The sequence below is a fragment of the Oncorhynchus clarkii genome, chromosome 2, assembly GCF_045791955.1.
Source record: "Oncorhynchus clarkii lewisi isolate Uvic-CL-2024 chromosome 2, UVic_Ocla_1.0, whole genome shotgun sequence".
Lineage (NCBI taxonomy): Eukaryota > Metazoa > Chordata > Actinopteri > Salmoniformes > Salmonidae > Oncorhynchus > Oncorhynchus clarkii.
The window spans coordinates 76,720,240-76,737,663 of record NC_092148.1 but is presented as its reverse complement, the minus strand read 5'-3'; the positions used below and the strand labels follow the sequence as shown (position 1 = coordinate 76,737,663).

Below are 17,424 nucleotides of genomic sequence, written 5' to 3'. Positions count from 1 at the left end.
CTGAAATAGACTGCAGGCGGAGGGAAGGAGAGAGCAGAGGCGTTGCATTAAACACAGTGAAGACCAAAGGAAGGCCACGCCCTTGAAGAACCACTTGTCCATGCATGACCGCTGGCAGCAGGCACACAATAAGGAATATGGCGCACAGCTCTCAATTTCCTAAATGGGCCTTAGAACAGAGCGCCCATCACAGCCGTGGCAGGAAATGTACCCATGTCTCCAGTACAGGAGTTCACAAGACCAGCCTGGTGCTCCTGACTCAGACAGCCAGCCCTTCTTCAGACCTGCACACAGGCCCAAGCCCTCTCCTCAGTCTCCTGCTTCCTACAACAGCCCTTTCATGTGTGGGTGATAAGCCATGGGAGACCATGGGGAAACTCTTCACTATTTCCGATACTACTCCAAAATGTTCCCAGCTTGGGCAAGAACGAGGTGGCAGTGGCCACAAGCCAGTTGAACCATTTTGTGTCTCCACAGTTATGAAACAGCATTGTATTTTTCCATAACTAAAAGACAGAGGGTTGCTCCTTTTGGCTCCAGGCTATAATAAAATCAGGTTTAGAGGATACAAAGGAGACGAGGCCTCTGGCTGACATTTCATTGACTGCTGCTTTTTAAAGAGCAGCTTCCCCCTCTCGTCTCCTCACGATGGTCCCGGACGTCAGTTTGAGGCTGCCTTCGCTGAAGTGGTGGCCTTTAGCTATTGATTACGGTGATAGTCAACTCTAAGCCTCCTTTCCCGCAGGTTAAGAGGTCAAGGTAGAAGGGGGATGTGGGGGACAAGAGGGGCAATTCCACAGTATAAGAATGATGCTGAGAAATCAGCTTTTTCACTTTAAAATGTCAATCAAAAAACAATTATCGCTAAGAAAACATACAACTCTAAAAACACTGAAGAACAGTGCATATGCAAAGTTTGGTAACAGAATGACAGTTTGTGCTGTTGGTGCAGTCATTCTGTTACCAAACTTTGCATCTGCATGTTTCTTGTAAAGCAATCAGTGGAAATTGTTAAAAGTCATCCGTGTGCATAGAGTTGTATGGTTTGTTTAACTTTGCTATCATTGGTTTTTGTTTGGAACACATTTTAAAGCAAAAAATCTCAGCATCACTCTGTTACCATGGAAATTCCCAGAGTCAAAGGATCAGTCAACATACAGTACCAGTCAAATGTTTGGACACACCTACTCATTAGTTTTTTATTTATTTGTATTTTAATATTTTCTACATTGTAGAATAATAGTGAAGACATCAAAACAATGAAATAACACATATGGAATCATGTATGAATTAAATTTGAGATTCTTCAGCTTTGCACACTCTTAGAGAATGCCAAACCAGCTTCATGCGGTAGTCACCTGGAATGCATTTCAATTAACAGGTGTGCCTTGTTCCAAGTGAATGTGGAACTTCTATCCTTCTTAATGCATTTGAGCCAATCAGTTGTGTTGACAAGGTAGGGGTGGTACACAGAAGATAGCCCTATTTTGTAACAGACCAAGTCCATATTATGGCAAGAACAGCTCAAATAAGCAAAGAGAACTGACAGTCCATCATTACTTTAAGACATGAAGGTCAGTTGATATGGAACATTTCAAGAACTTTGAACGTTTCTTCAAGTGCAGTCACAAAAACAATTAAGAACTATGATGAAACTGGCTCTCATGAGGACCACCACAAAGAAAGACCCAGAGTTAACTCTGCTGCAGAGGATAAGTTCATTAGTTACCAGCCTCAGAAATGTGCCTATGATAAAATTAAAAGAAGCAGTTTGTCGAAAAACTGTGAATGCCCCTTTTACATTCTTCTTGAGTGTCCACTTTGGCTAAAACTCTCTTTGCTCTACTTGGGTCAATGACTTAACAGTAACAGAACTGAACAAAACAGCATCAGGCAGGCACAGTCTATTTCCAGACCAACGTGAGTTGAAAGACTAACAGGGATTGCTGTGTGCCTGCTGCTTGTGCCCTGCCAGTCTCAATCATTAGAAACATGAGCCTACAGGGACTCACTGTGCTCCACTTTCATTCTAACTTAAAAAAAAATAAACCAAAAATATTTTGTCCGAATTCACCTGGTCAGTCTGTCATGGAAAGAGGAGGTGTTCCGAATGTTTTGTACACTCGGTGTATAATATGGGAACAGGGTGCTATTTGGAATGCAGACAGGGAAACCATAGGGAACACACAAAACCAGAGCAAGTAAGCTTAGTTTTTGGCTGCATCTTTACAGTGGAGGACACGATTGAGTCTTACATATAGAGCCTTACATAATGGGTGACACTGATGGATAACACTGTGTACATCAGTAACATTAGACAGTAAGGACACAAGGAGGTTTGGCCAAACAGCCATGATATCGAAGACCAAATGTCAGGAAATATTGAGTATTGAAATAATCAGACTCATCATTAAAAAAAAGAGGCCACAGTGTTTGGTTAGACACTGAAGAGTGATATTAGTTTACCTGATTTGGAGATGAACGAACCCCATTTGTCAACGAGAAGGCATCATCATGTCATCACTGTGACAAACTAAACAGTCTCCTCTCTGAACGCATCTATAATGCATGGGATGACTTCATGACTCAATAGTGTACATGCCTTGGTAATGAAGTGGTTTCAGTACAGTGTCAATATGTTACATTTTTTATGCACTTACAGTACCAACAATGTAGCTCATGTTTATAATGCATCTAGGGCCAGTTTCCCAGACAAAGATTAAGACTAATCCTGGACTAAGAGATATTCCACATTGAAATAGCCTCTTATCTTAGCCCAGGACTAGCCTTAATCTGTGTCTGGTTAACCGGCCCCTAGAGTAAACCCAAGTGCTGAAATTGTTGTGTCTTTTAAAACAGGGAAGAGGTGGGGAGACTTGGGGAGATTTGTTGAGGACATGTAGCTGTAGCCTGATTTCTTCCCAGAGGGCTGTTACAGGACAAGCCGGGTACCTGAGCCGAGCAACAACAGCTTGTGGACCCATTGCTGTGGTCACTCTGGCTTTAAAAATAGAAAGGAGGAAGCCAAAGTGGCAGATGTCACATTGTTTAAGCAAATGGAGGAAATAGAGGGGACTGGGACCGGCTGCCTCAGCCTGCCTTGTAGGATGTTTACACTTGTCTTAAAGAGAGCCTCCACCGCAAAACACATAAACAGCTTACCTCCACACAAGAAATTAGTTTGCTAAACACGAACACAGATTAAAAAGACTAGTTAACTGTGAGAGAGGCGATGACCTGAACCGTCTAATTCCTAGTCTGACCTCATCCGTCTGTCTGCCCATTCACCCAGAAGATTTACACCCAACTCGCCCAACAGACAGGCTGTTGGTCTGTTTGTATGTCCATTTGCCCATGCGTCCCAAATAGTTACACCCAACTCAGCTGCAGGCAGCAGCCTTGCCCAACAGACAGGCTAGGGATCTGTCTGTCTTTCCATCTGTCGGTTCTCTCAGGAGGTTCAAAGGAATGGAGTGGCTGCCAGGCAGGGTGGGTGAAATCCCACCAGCCTTGCTCAACAGCGTGGTCCAATTTCATTAACGCCGCATATCTCATATCAGCACTGATGCAGAGCAGCTCCACGCAGCCAAATCATGATTCCCATCCAGCAAATGACCGGGCTCTCCGGTGAGGTCTGGTCTAAACCAGACATCCCACTCCATGGCTAACACCACAAGCAGAGAGAGAGAGAGAGAGAGAGAGGGGGGAGAGAAACAGTGCCAGCCTCAAACTCTGCAAGAGGAATGGTCTCTTTATTCATATATCCCTTCCATGATTTATTTCATCCACTCTTTGGTAGAGAAATGTAGTGAATATATAATGTGTGGCTTGCATTTACTGGGTTATGGAGTAGAATGGAATTCAAATAACCAGTGTCCGTTACAGCCAAAGACAAAAGGGCTCCTTCTCTTTCATCGGTTGCCCCCATCAGTGCCACTTGAGTTACAGTTGTATTGTTTTGGGATGGGGTCGAGCTCAGGGTTGAGCATGGGAGGAGGCTGCACTGTTGTCCTGATGGCTTTTGTGGACTGAGTGAAAAGCACAGCAGGGGGAGGTTTATTCTAACGGCAGAAAGAGCGAGTGACCACAGATGGTGCTGTCAATAACCTACCGCCCACACCCATCTCCATACCACCAGGGGTGAAGACAGCAAAGCACACAAGCAAGGCAGCACACCTCAGCACAAAGCAGAGGGGGCTGGTGAGACAGATGGTAGGTGTATGAATGTGGTAATTGTAAGACAACGTCCTGTAGGAAGTGAGAATTCCATTAATCCCAATCTTTATTAATACCTTAATATGTGCTCATTAGTGAGCACACTGGTGATGACCTGAGCTTAAAACAGGGGTAGAGGCACTGTTAACAGGTTCCCTGTTACTGTTAATAATATCTGTTTCAAATCAACACGAAAAGCAGCCAACTTTAAAACACACTTTTTTTGCCACCTTTTCTTTATATTGCCGGTAACAAACCTGTACTTTTGTCTGCCAAGCGAGGTAGTCATGAATGTGGTAAAGTTCTGTCTGTGATAAAATGTAGCCGTAATGCTGAAGCGGCATTGGCACGCACTACGCTCTTGATGGTTGCTAGACAGCTCCCGTTACTAGGCTGTTACCATCCTTGTGGCAGTTCTAAACTTTGAAAGGCATGTCACTTCACCCATCATGTCACATAGCCCACCACGATGCATGACCTGTTTTCTTAACCAGAACTGGATGGATCCATAAAGAATAACCGTGTGAATGAATATCCCTGAATGACGAAAATATGGGCTAATGCAATTGAAATGGGCTAATGCAATTGAAGTCATGTAGCAAATTGTTGCTTACCGAAACTCCCACAGCAGATCTGGCATTATGGGCGGGCCTTAGGGGGCCTGGCCCGCCCTAACGCACCTCATTGCCCATCCAGATAAAAAATAGAAATATTGACATTTTATTTGACCCGAGATGCGGACCAATCTCAAAGAAAGCATCTGAGCGAGCGAAAAAGCACCCCTCAGCATCAGATCCATTGTCTACAAATACTGAGACAGTCTGGACCAAACGAGTATGGCACGTCATTCTATTTCTGTCCAGACAGCATCAGATACATGGGCTACATACAGTGGGGCAAAAAAGTATTTAGTCAGCCACCAATTGTGCAAGTTCTCCCACTTAAAAAGATGAGAGAGGCCTGTCATTTTCATCATAGGTACACTTCAACTATGAGGGGGAAAAAAATTCAGAAAATCACATTATAGGATTTTTTATGAATTTATTTGCAAATTATGGTGGAAAATAAGTATTTAGTCAATAACAAAATTCTCAATACTTTGTTATATACCCTTTGTTGGCAATGACAGAGGTCAAACGTTTTCTGTAAGTCTTCACAAGGTTTTCACACACTGTTGCTGGTATTTTGGCCCATTCCTCCATGCAGATATCCTCTAGAGCAGTGATGTTTTGGGGTTGTTGCTGGGCAACACAGACTTTCAACTCCCTCCAAAGATTTTCTATGCGGTTGAGATCTGGAGACTGGCTAGGCCACTCCAGGACCTTGAAATGTTTCTTACAAAGCCACTCCTTCATTGCCCAGGATCATGCTGAAAGACCCAGCCATGTTTCATCTTCAATGCCCTTGCTGATGGAAGGAGGTTTTCACTCAAAATCTCACGATACATGGCCCCATTCATTCTTTCCTTTACACGGATCAGTCGTCCTGGTCCCTTTGCAGAAAAACAGCCCCAAAGCATGATGTTTCCACCCCCATGCTTCACAGTAGGTATGGTGTTCTTTGGATGCAACTCAGCATTCTTTGTCCTCCAAACACAACAAGTTGAGTTTTTACCAAAAAGTTATATTTTGGTTTCATCTGACCATATGACATTCTCCCAATCTTCTTCTGGATCATACAAATGCTCTCTAACAAACTTCAGACGGGCCTGGACATGTACTGGCATAAGCAGGGGGACACGTCTGGCACTGCAGGATTTGAGTCCCTGGCGGCGTAGTGTGTTACTGATGGTAGGCTTTGTTACTTTGGTCCCAGCTCTCTGCAGGTCATTCACTAGGTCCCCCCGTGTGGTTCTGGGATTTTTGCTCACCGTTCTTGTGATAATTTTGACCCCACAGGGTGAGATCTTGCGTGGAGCCCCAGATCGAGGGAGATTATCAGTGGTCTTGTATGTCTTCCATTTCATAATAATTGCTCCCACAGTTGATTTCTTCAAACCAAGATGCTTACCTATTGCAGATTCAGTCTTCCCAGCCTGGTGCAGGTCTACAATTTTGTTTCTGGTGTCCTTTGACAGCTATTTGGTCTTGGCCATAGTGGAGTTTGGAGTGTGACTGTTTGAGGTTGTGGACAGGTGTCTTTTATACTGATAACAAGTTCAAACAGGTGCCATTAATACAGGTAACGAGTGGAGGACAGAGGAGCCTCTTAAAGAAGAAGTTACAGGTCTGTGAGAGCCAGAAATCTTGCTTGTTTGTAGGTGACCAAATACTTATTTTCCACCATAATTTGCAAATAAATTCATTAAAAATCCTACAATGTGATTTTCTTGAATTTTTTCCCTCATTTTGTCTGTCATAGTTGAAGTGTACCTATGATGAAAATTACAGGCCTGTCATCCTTTTAAGTGGGAGAACTTGCACAATTGGTGGCTGACTAAATACTTTTTTGCCCCACTGTATAGTAAGACAGTGGGCCAACACTGCAAATAGTGCTGCTGGGAGATTTGAGATAATTGATCGGTAATATAATAGTCTTCGTAAATGAAAGATTTTTTTGATATCTGTAAAAACTGCAGGGCGTTCAGAAAGTATTCAGAGCCCTTGACTTTTTCCACAGTTACATTACAGCCTTATTCTAAAATTGATTAAATAAAATGTTTTTCCCTCATCGAATTACACACAATACCTGACCCCTCCTGTCTCAGCCTCCAGTATTTATGCTGCAGTAGTTTGTGTCGGGGGGCTAGGGTCAGTTTGTTATATCTGGAGTACTTCTCCTGTCCTATCCGGTGTCCTGTGTGAATTTAAGTATGCTCTCTCTAATTCTCTCTCTCGGAGGACCTGAGCCCTAGGACCATGCCTCAGGACTACCTGGCATGATGACTCCTTGCTGTCCCCAGTTCACCTGGCCGTGCTGCTGCTCTAGTTTCAACTGTTCTGCCTGTGATTATTATTATTTGACCATGCTGGTCATTTATGAACATCTTGGCCATGTTCTGTTATAATCTCAACCCGGCACAGCCAGAAGCTGACTGGCCACCCCACATAGCCTGGTTCCTTTCTAAGTTCCTAGCCACCGTGCTTCTACACCTGCATTGCTTGCTGTTTGGGGTTTTAGGCTGGGTTTCTGTACAGCAAGCGCCAGGACCGTCTCCTAAAGTTGATTCAGCTGTGGGATCGGGGCACCACCAGTACAGAGCTTGCTCAGGAATGGCAGAGGCAGGTGTGAATTCATCTGCATGCACAGTGAGGCAAAGACTTTGAGGATCCAGGAACAGTTTGGTGACGAACAATGCCTTTTCCAGCATGATGGAGCACCTTGCCATAAGGCAAAAGTGATAACTAAGGGGCTCGGGGAACAAAATATAGATATTTTGGGTCCATGGCCAGGAAACTCCCCAGACCTTAATCCCATTGAGAACTTGTGGTCAATCCTCAAGAGGCGGGTGGACAAACAAAAACCCACAAACTCCAAGCATTGATTATGCAAGAATGGGCTGCCATCAGACAGGATGTGTCCCAGAAGTTAATTGACAGTATGCCAGGGCGGATTGCAGAGGTCTTGAAAAAGAAGGGTCAACACTGCAAATATTGACTCTTTGCATCAACTTCATGTAATTGTCAATAAAAGCCTTTGACACTTATGAAATGCTTGTAATTATACTTCAGTATTCCATAGTAACATCTGACAAAAATATCTAAAAGACACTGAATCAGCAAACTTTGTGGAAATTAATATTTGTGTCATTATTTTAAATGGACAAAAAAAGTGCTTTTCTTTCAAAAACAAGGTGACTAAGTGACTCCAAACTTTTGAACGGTAGTGTAAGTATTCAGACCCTTTGGTCTGTAGAGCTCAGAAAAAAAGATTGTGTTGACACACAGATCTGGGGAAAGGTACCAAAACATTTCTGCAGCATTGAAGGTCCCCAATAACATAGTGGCCTCCATCATTCTGAAATGGAAGAAGTTTGGAACTACCAAGACTCTTCCTAGAGCAGGCCAGCCTGAGCAATTGGGGGAGAAGGGCCTTGAACCCCAGGGAAGTGACAAAGAATTCAATGGTTACTCTGAAAGAGCACCAGAATTCCTCTGTGGAGATGGGAGAACCTTCCAGAAGGACAACCATCTCTGCAGTACTCCACCAATCAGGCCTTTATGGTGGAGTGGCCAGACAGAAGTAACTCCTCAGTAAAAGGCACAACAGCCTGCTTGGATGTTGCCAAAAGGCACCTAAAGGACTCTCAGACCATGAGAAACAAGATTCTCTGGTCTGAATGCCAAATGTCACATCTGGAGGAAACCTGGAACCATCTCTACGGTAAAGCATGGGTGGCAGCATCATGCTGTGGGGATGTTTTCAGTGACAGAGACTGGGAGACCAGTCAGGAACAAGGGAAAGCTGAACCGAGCAAAGTACAGAGAGATCCTTCATGAAAACCTGCATCAGAGAGCTCAGGACCTCAGACTGGGTAGAAGGTTCACTTTCCAACAGGACAACAACCCTAAGCACACAGCAGAGACAACACAGGAGTCAATGTCCTTGAGTGGCCCAGCCAGAGCCCGGACTTAAACCCAATCCAACATCTATGGAGAAACATGAAAATAGCTGTGCAGCGACGCTCCCCATCCAACCTGACAGAGCTTGAGAGAATCTGCAGAGAAGAATTGGAGAAACTCCCAAAATACAGGTGTAACTACGTGACAAAGATTGAGAAACTAAAACATTATTATTGAAATGAAACTGTTCCAGGAAAATTAGCATATAAAAATAAATCAGAACTGTCACATTGATTGGTCGAAACAGTAGGATAAGTTGTAAGCTTCCCCAAACTTGAAACTCACAAGCTGCCTATGGTCTTTACTAGAACACCTGTAAAAAAAAGTTGTGGACACCCGAGCACATATAGGAGGTCCTGTGAAAAAATAATAACGTGCCAGCCTATGATCAAAGGCCCTTCCAACTGATTAGTTCTAGCGCCGGCCCTGTCCCAAAATCATCCAAGCATTATATTAAATTTGAAGCAATACCTGCGTGTGGTCAACTATGATCATTTAATCACCGTTTTGACAGGGACAGCACAATCACGCTGCTTTGAATCAAGCATGGGGACTAGTCTTGATAAATCAGTCAGATTTTTGTTTTCACTGAATATCAGTTTGGATATTGGTTAGGCTACAATTAGGCTGGGGAAATGTTAGCTAAATTGATGTGAGAGCTGCTCATGATTAGTGTAGTGGATTATGTTGCTCTTCACCGGTTTAGTAGCCTACTCCAGACAAAAGCCTGTGACTTGTCTGATAATCAATGGGATTTTGTTTCACTGAATCGCCGTCTGTATAGGCCATTTTGTTCATCGTCTCTGGCTGGGAAAATAAGTGGAGGTGTAGCTCATCTGTCACTGATCAGAAACATTTAGCATCCAATAATGTGCAGCCTATAACAGTCAAACTCAAAATATGCTATTCTTTTGAAAATTCATTTTAGTGTTTCTTAGGACCTGCCTAAAATTAGTAATGGACTTTTGTGATGGTGCATTTTAAATGGATTTTAAAATGCACTCACATCGGCCCACCCCTACTCCCTCTCGTCAACTTGCCGGCATGCGCACAGGATTATATATCTGGTACAACACAATCATACCCTTCAACCTTTCCTTCAAGGAAACACTGTTTTACAGCCTCACAAAACAGATTATCTGCAAAAATCATTAGGTCATAACCAACTTCTTTCATAGTGTCAACAGAGCACAAGCCTTGGGCACTATAGTAGGGCACAAAAGACTACAATAAATCTGCTACTCTCTAGCTGTTCAATTTTGCACCATTGTCTGCCACTTCAACCAGAATGCAATCACACAGACCACAGAGTTTGAATGTCTCATAACCTTCTACATGATGACACCTTTTAGTGTGTTCCTGAATGAAGATGCTGAGGAAGAACAGCTGCCTGCCCATAAATGGCTCTCTAGTATCACCCAGCAGCCTCCTGGGCACAGTTAGATTGATTATATTGTTCATAAAACCACTGCTATTACATGCTCCGAGGCATCGCCATAAAATCAACTGATCAAAGGAAGGCTGATACATGATTTGTATTGTGATCTTACAAGTATCATTAAAATCTCTGTTGAGGGCATTGGGTCTATTACATAATGTAGGAAACAGCTGGCAACTAAAAAGTACTTCCAGGTTGCCCATTTGGAGAAAAAAAGGTCATGACCTTGGTTAGTATTTTTTTCCCCCATTGGGATGGACAGTAAAAAAAAGGAATGAAAAACAGGATATCCTAGACGAGTCAAGACTTTAGGAAACTGGTAGGCAGAGCAGACAGAAAATAGACAGCTTCCCATGTTTTCAACATTCTGAGAAAGCATTCCATGAGCTGCCCTTCGTGGTGTCTTCTCTCAACGTCAGGGGTTCTCAAAGTGGAGTCCTCAGCAAGAACTAAAAAAATATATAATTTTTATTAACATTACTAGCAGATTAAACAAATTTTGGCCAAGGGATCCGTGAAATAAGTTGAGAGGTAATACGATGTAATTTTATTACTCTACAATTGATGTTCTTAACCATGGGCAACATGGGCCTGGGAGCCTCACAGAGATATTGGTATCAACAGTACTCCACCAATTATACATTTTTAATACATAAATGCACTGTAATTTTAGCTATAAACTGCAAAGTCCTTTCTGCCTATAGGAAAAATGCAATATATTAGCTTTAAATCCACAACAAATATCTGCCACACTATCTATCTATATAAAGTTTAATTAGATTTGTCCAGCCATGCACTGCCGAAGTCATAGTAAAACTCCTTGTATGCTATTATCATCATCATCATCATCTCACTCGAGTTGTGTTCTGATTATGTTCTGGTCCCTGATGAATTTGCCATCACAAAAGGGGTCCCTGGCCCCAAAAAGTTTGAGAACCCCTGCTCTACAAGACTATTTGGATAATGTACTGTAAAGAGAAAGTCTCAATGTTGGTTTTGGTAACGCAAAATGGTGGTGTCAGCACAACGAGCCACAATTACGGCTGGGAATCAGGTCTAAATAAAGAGCAGGCAGCTTTAGTGTACATGGCTTTCTGGATCCCCATCTTACATTGGGAAATCGCCCAACAGACACTACTGTCTCACCAGCCATTCAGAGTACTGGCAGCATTAGGCCTATGTTCTGATTGCTCAAAGTAGTAGAAGTAAAATTGTAAAAACATTGAGCTATTAATCATGAACTTACACCATTTATTTTCTTCCAATATACTCGTATGCCAGATTCTGCTCAAGCCACCTAAACAAAACATGAATCTAGTACCACAAGTAAACAAAACATGAATCCAAGTAGACAAGTAGCGTAAACACAATATAAATGTATTTTGCCACAAAACAAATTATATTAAAACAGAACTAGATCAACATGGACAATGATGTGTGCCCCCACCCATTGAAGCTTAATGAAGACCAGTGATACTAGCAAGAGCAGTGTGCGGGTTTCTTTTTTCTCATCTGCCCCCACCCATTGCCTTGCATACATATGGACAACAGTCCCAGCCATTATCATCTTCAATGCCGAGGGGTGAGCCTCTTATTTCAAAGGCAGTGGGGAAGACCACAGGGGCACCCTTTATGATGGTTTGGGACAGGACCCCGGTCAGCAACTTGTGGGGGGGGAGGGCCGACAGGCCCAACCAGGCCACGGAGAGCATGCCATCGCTAGACATCAAACCAACAAGAGGGGCCTCTGGGGCCAAGAGAGAACAGACAGGGGAAAGTTGTTGTTCTCTGTTCAGCTGGTCACAGGGACAGAATGACAGATGAAGTCTCATTTCACCCACACCCCTCAACTGGCTTAAATACTAATGAACTATCCATAATTTAATGATAATACATAATATATAGGCCTAAAGCGGTCTAAGGCACTGCATATCAGTGCTAGAGGCATCACTACAGACCCTGGTTTGATTACAGGCTGTATCATAACCGGCCGTGATTGGGAGTCCCATAGGGCGGCACACAATTGGTCCAGCGTCATCCGGGTTAGGGTTTGGCCGGGGTAGGCCATTGTTGTAAATAAGAATTTGTTATTGACTGAATTGCCTAGTTAAATAAAGGTCAAATAAAAATAAAATAAAAAAAACATGATGTTCAGTTTAGAGTTGTAGATTCCTGTAATATCACCTATGAATAATTTCCTCTAACCTTGAATGCAAAATAACTTCAACTTTAATTCCATTTGGTGGGGAAGGATAAAAAAGCTTCTCCTGGAAGATGCTTAAGAAATGAATGTCAGTTGAATGACAGATTAGGCTCTGATTGAAAACACTGCCAGCCAGCCAAGAGAGACTGCCAAAGCCAGACAGCAAAAAACTAGAGAGGATGAAATACGAGGATAAACTATTGACTTGAATAATAATCACTCTTAGCTTTTCTCCATACAGCTCTCAGAAGTTGTCAGTAGAAAGAGTAGGAAATGCTTTATATTTATTTTTAAGTAGAATCACTGGAGTTGGTATCAGGCATAACTGTCAGATTGACAATGATGGTGGTTGCACTGACAGTTGATAGGATAGTGGAGGTTGAGAGGGTCCTCTCAGACAACTATTTGTCCAAATAAAGAATACCAGTCATAATTTTCCAAAAGAGAGGCTGCAAGGCTGGGAACTAGCACATCAAACATATTCCTTTCCTTTCCTCTGGGGTTGCTTGAGGTTCTGCTCCTTGAGTAATCAATGTCTGTACAAAACTTGCCTCCGGCTTCAGATATATGCTTTGGCAAATAGAGATACCCGTTAAAAGATGCTACAAAACTGAGGTGCCAAAAATATTTCAGAACCTTGGGTTTACAATGAATGGATAATGTTGTGTTTTTAGTAAGTATTTTACAAATACAACTCATTACTTATGTATGCAACATCAAAGGTATGTGTGTAAAATTAGATAGTGACAGCTTTAGCAGAGTTTGGAAGTTCACAACAGCATTAATCTCAAGGGTCAAGATTATGTTGAATAAAAGAGCCAAGGAATTTGTACAAATCAAGAGGCTGGGAGTAGTGACTGATGGTAATCTTCCATGAACATAAGATATATTTTTTTTTATCCAAGTATAGCCACTTTCACCTCTTCACACAGACTAGCCTATGGACAAAGGATAAGGGAGATATCACATGCTTCCCCTTATTTCCAAATGACACTGACAATCACATATACTTTTAGTTCATGCTGCCTACCACTATTCATGAAAAACAGAATGGCTATATAGGATGAATATACAACAAATCTAAGGTAAATGGTCTGGAACATACAGTTCTTACACAGAGTATACAAAAGTTAAAGATCTGCAATGCAAAGAGGACAGCAAGGTATGCAGATAAAATATCATGGAACTACTCATGGGGTAAATCAATCTTTCAAAAAAAGTCATATGGGGAAAACTATGACTATCTATTGAGGCCAAATAACTCAACTTCAAAACCAACAGTGAGATCAAGGCTGATCCACCATAGAGTAACAGGTTGTCTCTGTGTGCTATATTCAGACCTCTGTTCCCCAAGAGGAATGCTCCAGTTGTATCAGCTGTGTTATTATTACCCCATTTGGCTCACTTTGCATGACAAACGGGAGGTTCCGCACCCCCAGTGTCCCTTATGACTGTGCATCACCCTTCTAATACAGCTGAAAGGCCTTAGTCATCACAAGCGAAGGGGCTACACACATTCCTCGCAAATGAGAACTTCTGCTCAAGTGTACACAATCTGGTAATTCCTCAAGCAGCATTGCTCCCTCTCTCGTCCCCCCCAGCCCTCTCTCTGGATTTAAGGTTTGCTATGGAGACGTGAATAGGTGGTATGTCAGAGCTCCCAACAGCTCTGGAGAACGCAGTTCCTTGGCCAGGGCCAAGTCCCCATGGTTACCACAGAGCAGCAGTAACTGCCCCTTTTCTGTGTACATTTGTCTGGGAAAAAAGCCTCTTGTATGTTTGCAGGGGGCTTGGAGAGTGACAAAGTTGGGAAATTAATGTTAATGGCCCCAAGCCAAGTATCAAAAGAAGCACCTGTATAAATCATGTATAAGCACCAGGTTTTATTGTTTGCGTTTGTTATTTTGAGACCCAGGCTAGTTTGAGGTGACAAGAACACTCCAAAGCAGAGCCATTTAAATCAGAACGTTCTGGAAAAGGATTAGGACACGCCTAAAATAAGATGTGGCTATCTTTACAGACCGGGGCTGCAGACAATGCCTGATGAAGGTATATTTGAAACAAGTCATACAAAACACAAGGAAGGCAAATGAAGTGAACCCAAATTAAAGGATAGAGCATTTGACAACAGTGGGAATGAAAGCCTGACAAATCGAGAGCTTGAGGTTCTATCTGAAAAGATAATTCTGAAATAATTGGCTTTAAAGTACCGAACCTCATTGGTTTGAATGGTGTCAGCAATTGTTATATTTTATTATGAATGTAACATAATTTGGGGTATTTAGAGTACTATATAGTACTATTCTGTTCAATATTCTGTCAATAACTCAATGACAAATGACAAATGCAGATAGTCCCAAACGCTTGAAATGTTAATCTTTCAAACAAAATATATCTTTCTATCTACTGGTAAATAGGTCTCTCAAACTGGTCTATAGTATTGGACACAAACACAGAATATAACAACTACTTCTTTAGTAGCCCAATCATATTGTTGATCTCTCATCAGTGAGTCTGGCAAAAGCTTTACGGAGCACAGGGTCAGCTAGGCTATATATCTCATACTCTTGAGTTTAGACACAGCTCACTAAATTAACCCCATAATGGGGCTAAAATCAAAGTAGGCGAAATGTAAAACGAATTTACCTTTAACTTGACTCTCGTAATCAGCAATGATTTCTTTATCCTTTTTGAACTTTGTATTAGACATTTTCGGGTCGATTCAGAGTAGTTAGGAAATTCAACTATTAAAAGGCTCGTCTTGCTGCACGCCTATAACACTCGAAGCATCACACGGATGGAGTAGTTTTCCCCTACCAAACAACAATTTGTAGCCACGAAAACTCGGCGCCAACTTTCAAATTAGATTTATTCCCTTGTAAAGTAGCTATTCAAGAAAAGGTTTAGTCCATTGTTCTCCTTATACACGAGTAGTCCTAGAAAAGGAGGCCAACACGAAATCCTGATATCAATCAATGAAATCACTGATAACTGCTGGCAATGCCAGACAGAGCGGAGATGTCGCGTCGATGCAACTGCATAACCTTTAATAATCCGATAAATAGAAATCTTCAATGTGGTGAGAGGCGCGCGGTTTTATTGCACGCGGCACCAAGGTAGTACACGGCAACTGTACGTCACGTGTCTTATATATATCGTTCTTTTGGTGCTCTCTAGTTTCCCCGGTCCCACACTTCCCATTTGCTCCGTTTTCCCAGACAAAACAGACTGCAGCACAGCTGCCACAGACTCCGTGTGGAAATGGGAGGGATCGAAGAGGCATAGCGGAAACAAGAGATGGATTGACATGATTTGTATCTAACCAGTAGTGCCAATTATGTTTTCGGGCTAATTTCAGTGAAATTCCAGCTGGATTTTCCCCAGCCATGTACAGGGTATGATCCACATACGCCCCAAGGCAGTGTTGATATTATAAACACGGCTGTAAAATTGTATTAAAGTTGCATCAGTGACATTGGAATGATTATACAAAGTAACTGCTACCAGTGTTACAATGTTTCCATTGGTTAAATAGCCTTGGGGGTTTCTACACTTAAAAATGACTGTAAGAAAGAATCAATATATTCAACACAATATTTTAGTTTTAATTCTTTATATTGGAAGTTATCCATCTATCCTCACTGTGCTGTGTGGCATTTTCATTATGTCTATGGTACCACACTAGAACCTACGGATCTGTGTAACAAAAAAATATGTATCTTATGTAAAAATGGCATCAGTTTATGTACAGTTGTTTTCTTTACCAGGATCAATGTCCCTGATGAGGGCCCTATGAGAAAATGGAGCACATTTGGTGGTAAGCATGCTTTATGAGAAGAAACCTCTTAATATGTATTTAATATAACCAAGTGTTAATTCTGCTCACTATACCTGTACATTCAACAAAACAATATGTACTGAAATGACTGTGGTTCTATAACTCCATCTGCAGGAGATCATGTTATGGTGCAGATTCATTCTTTCCAGTCTCCTGTACACATGTCCTATTAAACAATTTAAAAAGTTATACATGTTTTAATGGCAAGACAAACATTGCACAACATTTCACAGAAAAGGAACAGTGTTCATTATTCAAGCTACATTTCATTAGCAGCATGAACACATCTTAGGATATGGTTTACAGCAATTGCATTGGAGATACACTTACCGCTGTCACAATAACAAACCCTACATAACAGTTTAAAGATGGATCTATGACTAAACATAAAGGAAAATTAGATATCCAGCTGACAAATATCGAGATGGGTAAAAAATTCTAAAAGGCCCATCACAATACTGCTTTGAATTGTGTGCATTCAGTATATGTAAGTTCAACCACAATTAAAGTGCTTTGAAAGGCTGGACATGACACACATCAACACCATCATCCCGGACACCCTAGAACCGCACCAATTCGTATACCATCCCAACAGATCCACAGATGACGCAATCTCAATTGCACTTCACACTGACCCCTCCCACCTGGAAAAGACAGGAAATAACTTTGTGAGAATGCTGTTCATAGACTACAGCTCAGCGTTCAACACCATAGTCCCCTCCAAGCTCATCACCAAGCTCGGGGTCCTGGGACTGAACACCTCCCTCTGCAACTGGATCCTGGACTTCCTGATGGGCCGGGCCCCAGGTGGTGAGAATAGGCAACACACCTCCGCCACACTTACCCTCAACATGGTGGCCTCTCAGGGGTGTGTGCTTAGTACCCTCTTGTACTCGCTGTTCACCCACGACTGCCTGGCCGTGCACGACTCCAACACCATCACGTTTGCTGATGACACGACGGTGGTAGGCCTGATCACCGTAGGAGATGAGACAGCCTACAGAGAGGTCAGTGATTTGGCAGTGTTGTGCCAGGACAACAGCCTCTTCCTCAACATCAGTAAGACCAAGGAGCTGATAGTGGACTACAGGAAAAAGAAGGGAGAGCACATCCCCATTCACATTGACAAAGGCTGTAGTGAAGCGGGTCGAGAGCTTGAAGGTCCTTG

General features: G+C 42.4%; 1 protein-coding gene across 2 annotated transcripts in view; it reads right to left on the bottom strand.

The window, feature by feature from the left end:
* The window catches only part of LOC139373931 (SLIT-ROBO Rho GTPase-activating protein 1-like), a 157,216-nt gene extending 141,585 nt beyond the window's left edge, over nt 1-15,631 (bottom strand). The window contains exon 1 of one of the 2 annotated variants that reach the window (XM_071115024.1): nt 15,065-15,631. In XM_071115024.1, coding sequence (XP_070971125.1) covers nt 15,065-15,128 — 64 coding nt within the window. In that variant the 5' untranslated portion in view covers nt 15,129-15,631. The remainder of the gene's footprint in view (nt 1-15,064) is intronic. The other variant, XM_071115020.1, reaches the window with a different exon arrangement.
* Nucleotides 15,632-17,424: the final 1,793 nt, after the last annotated feature.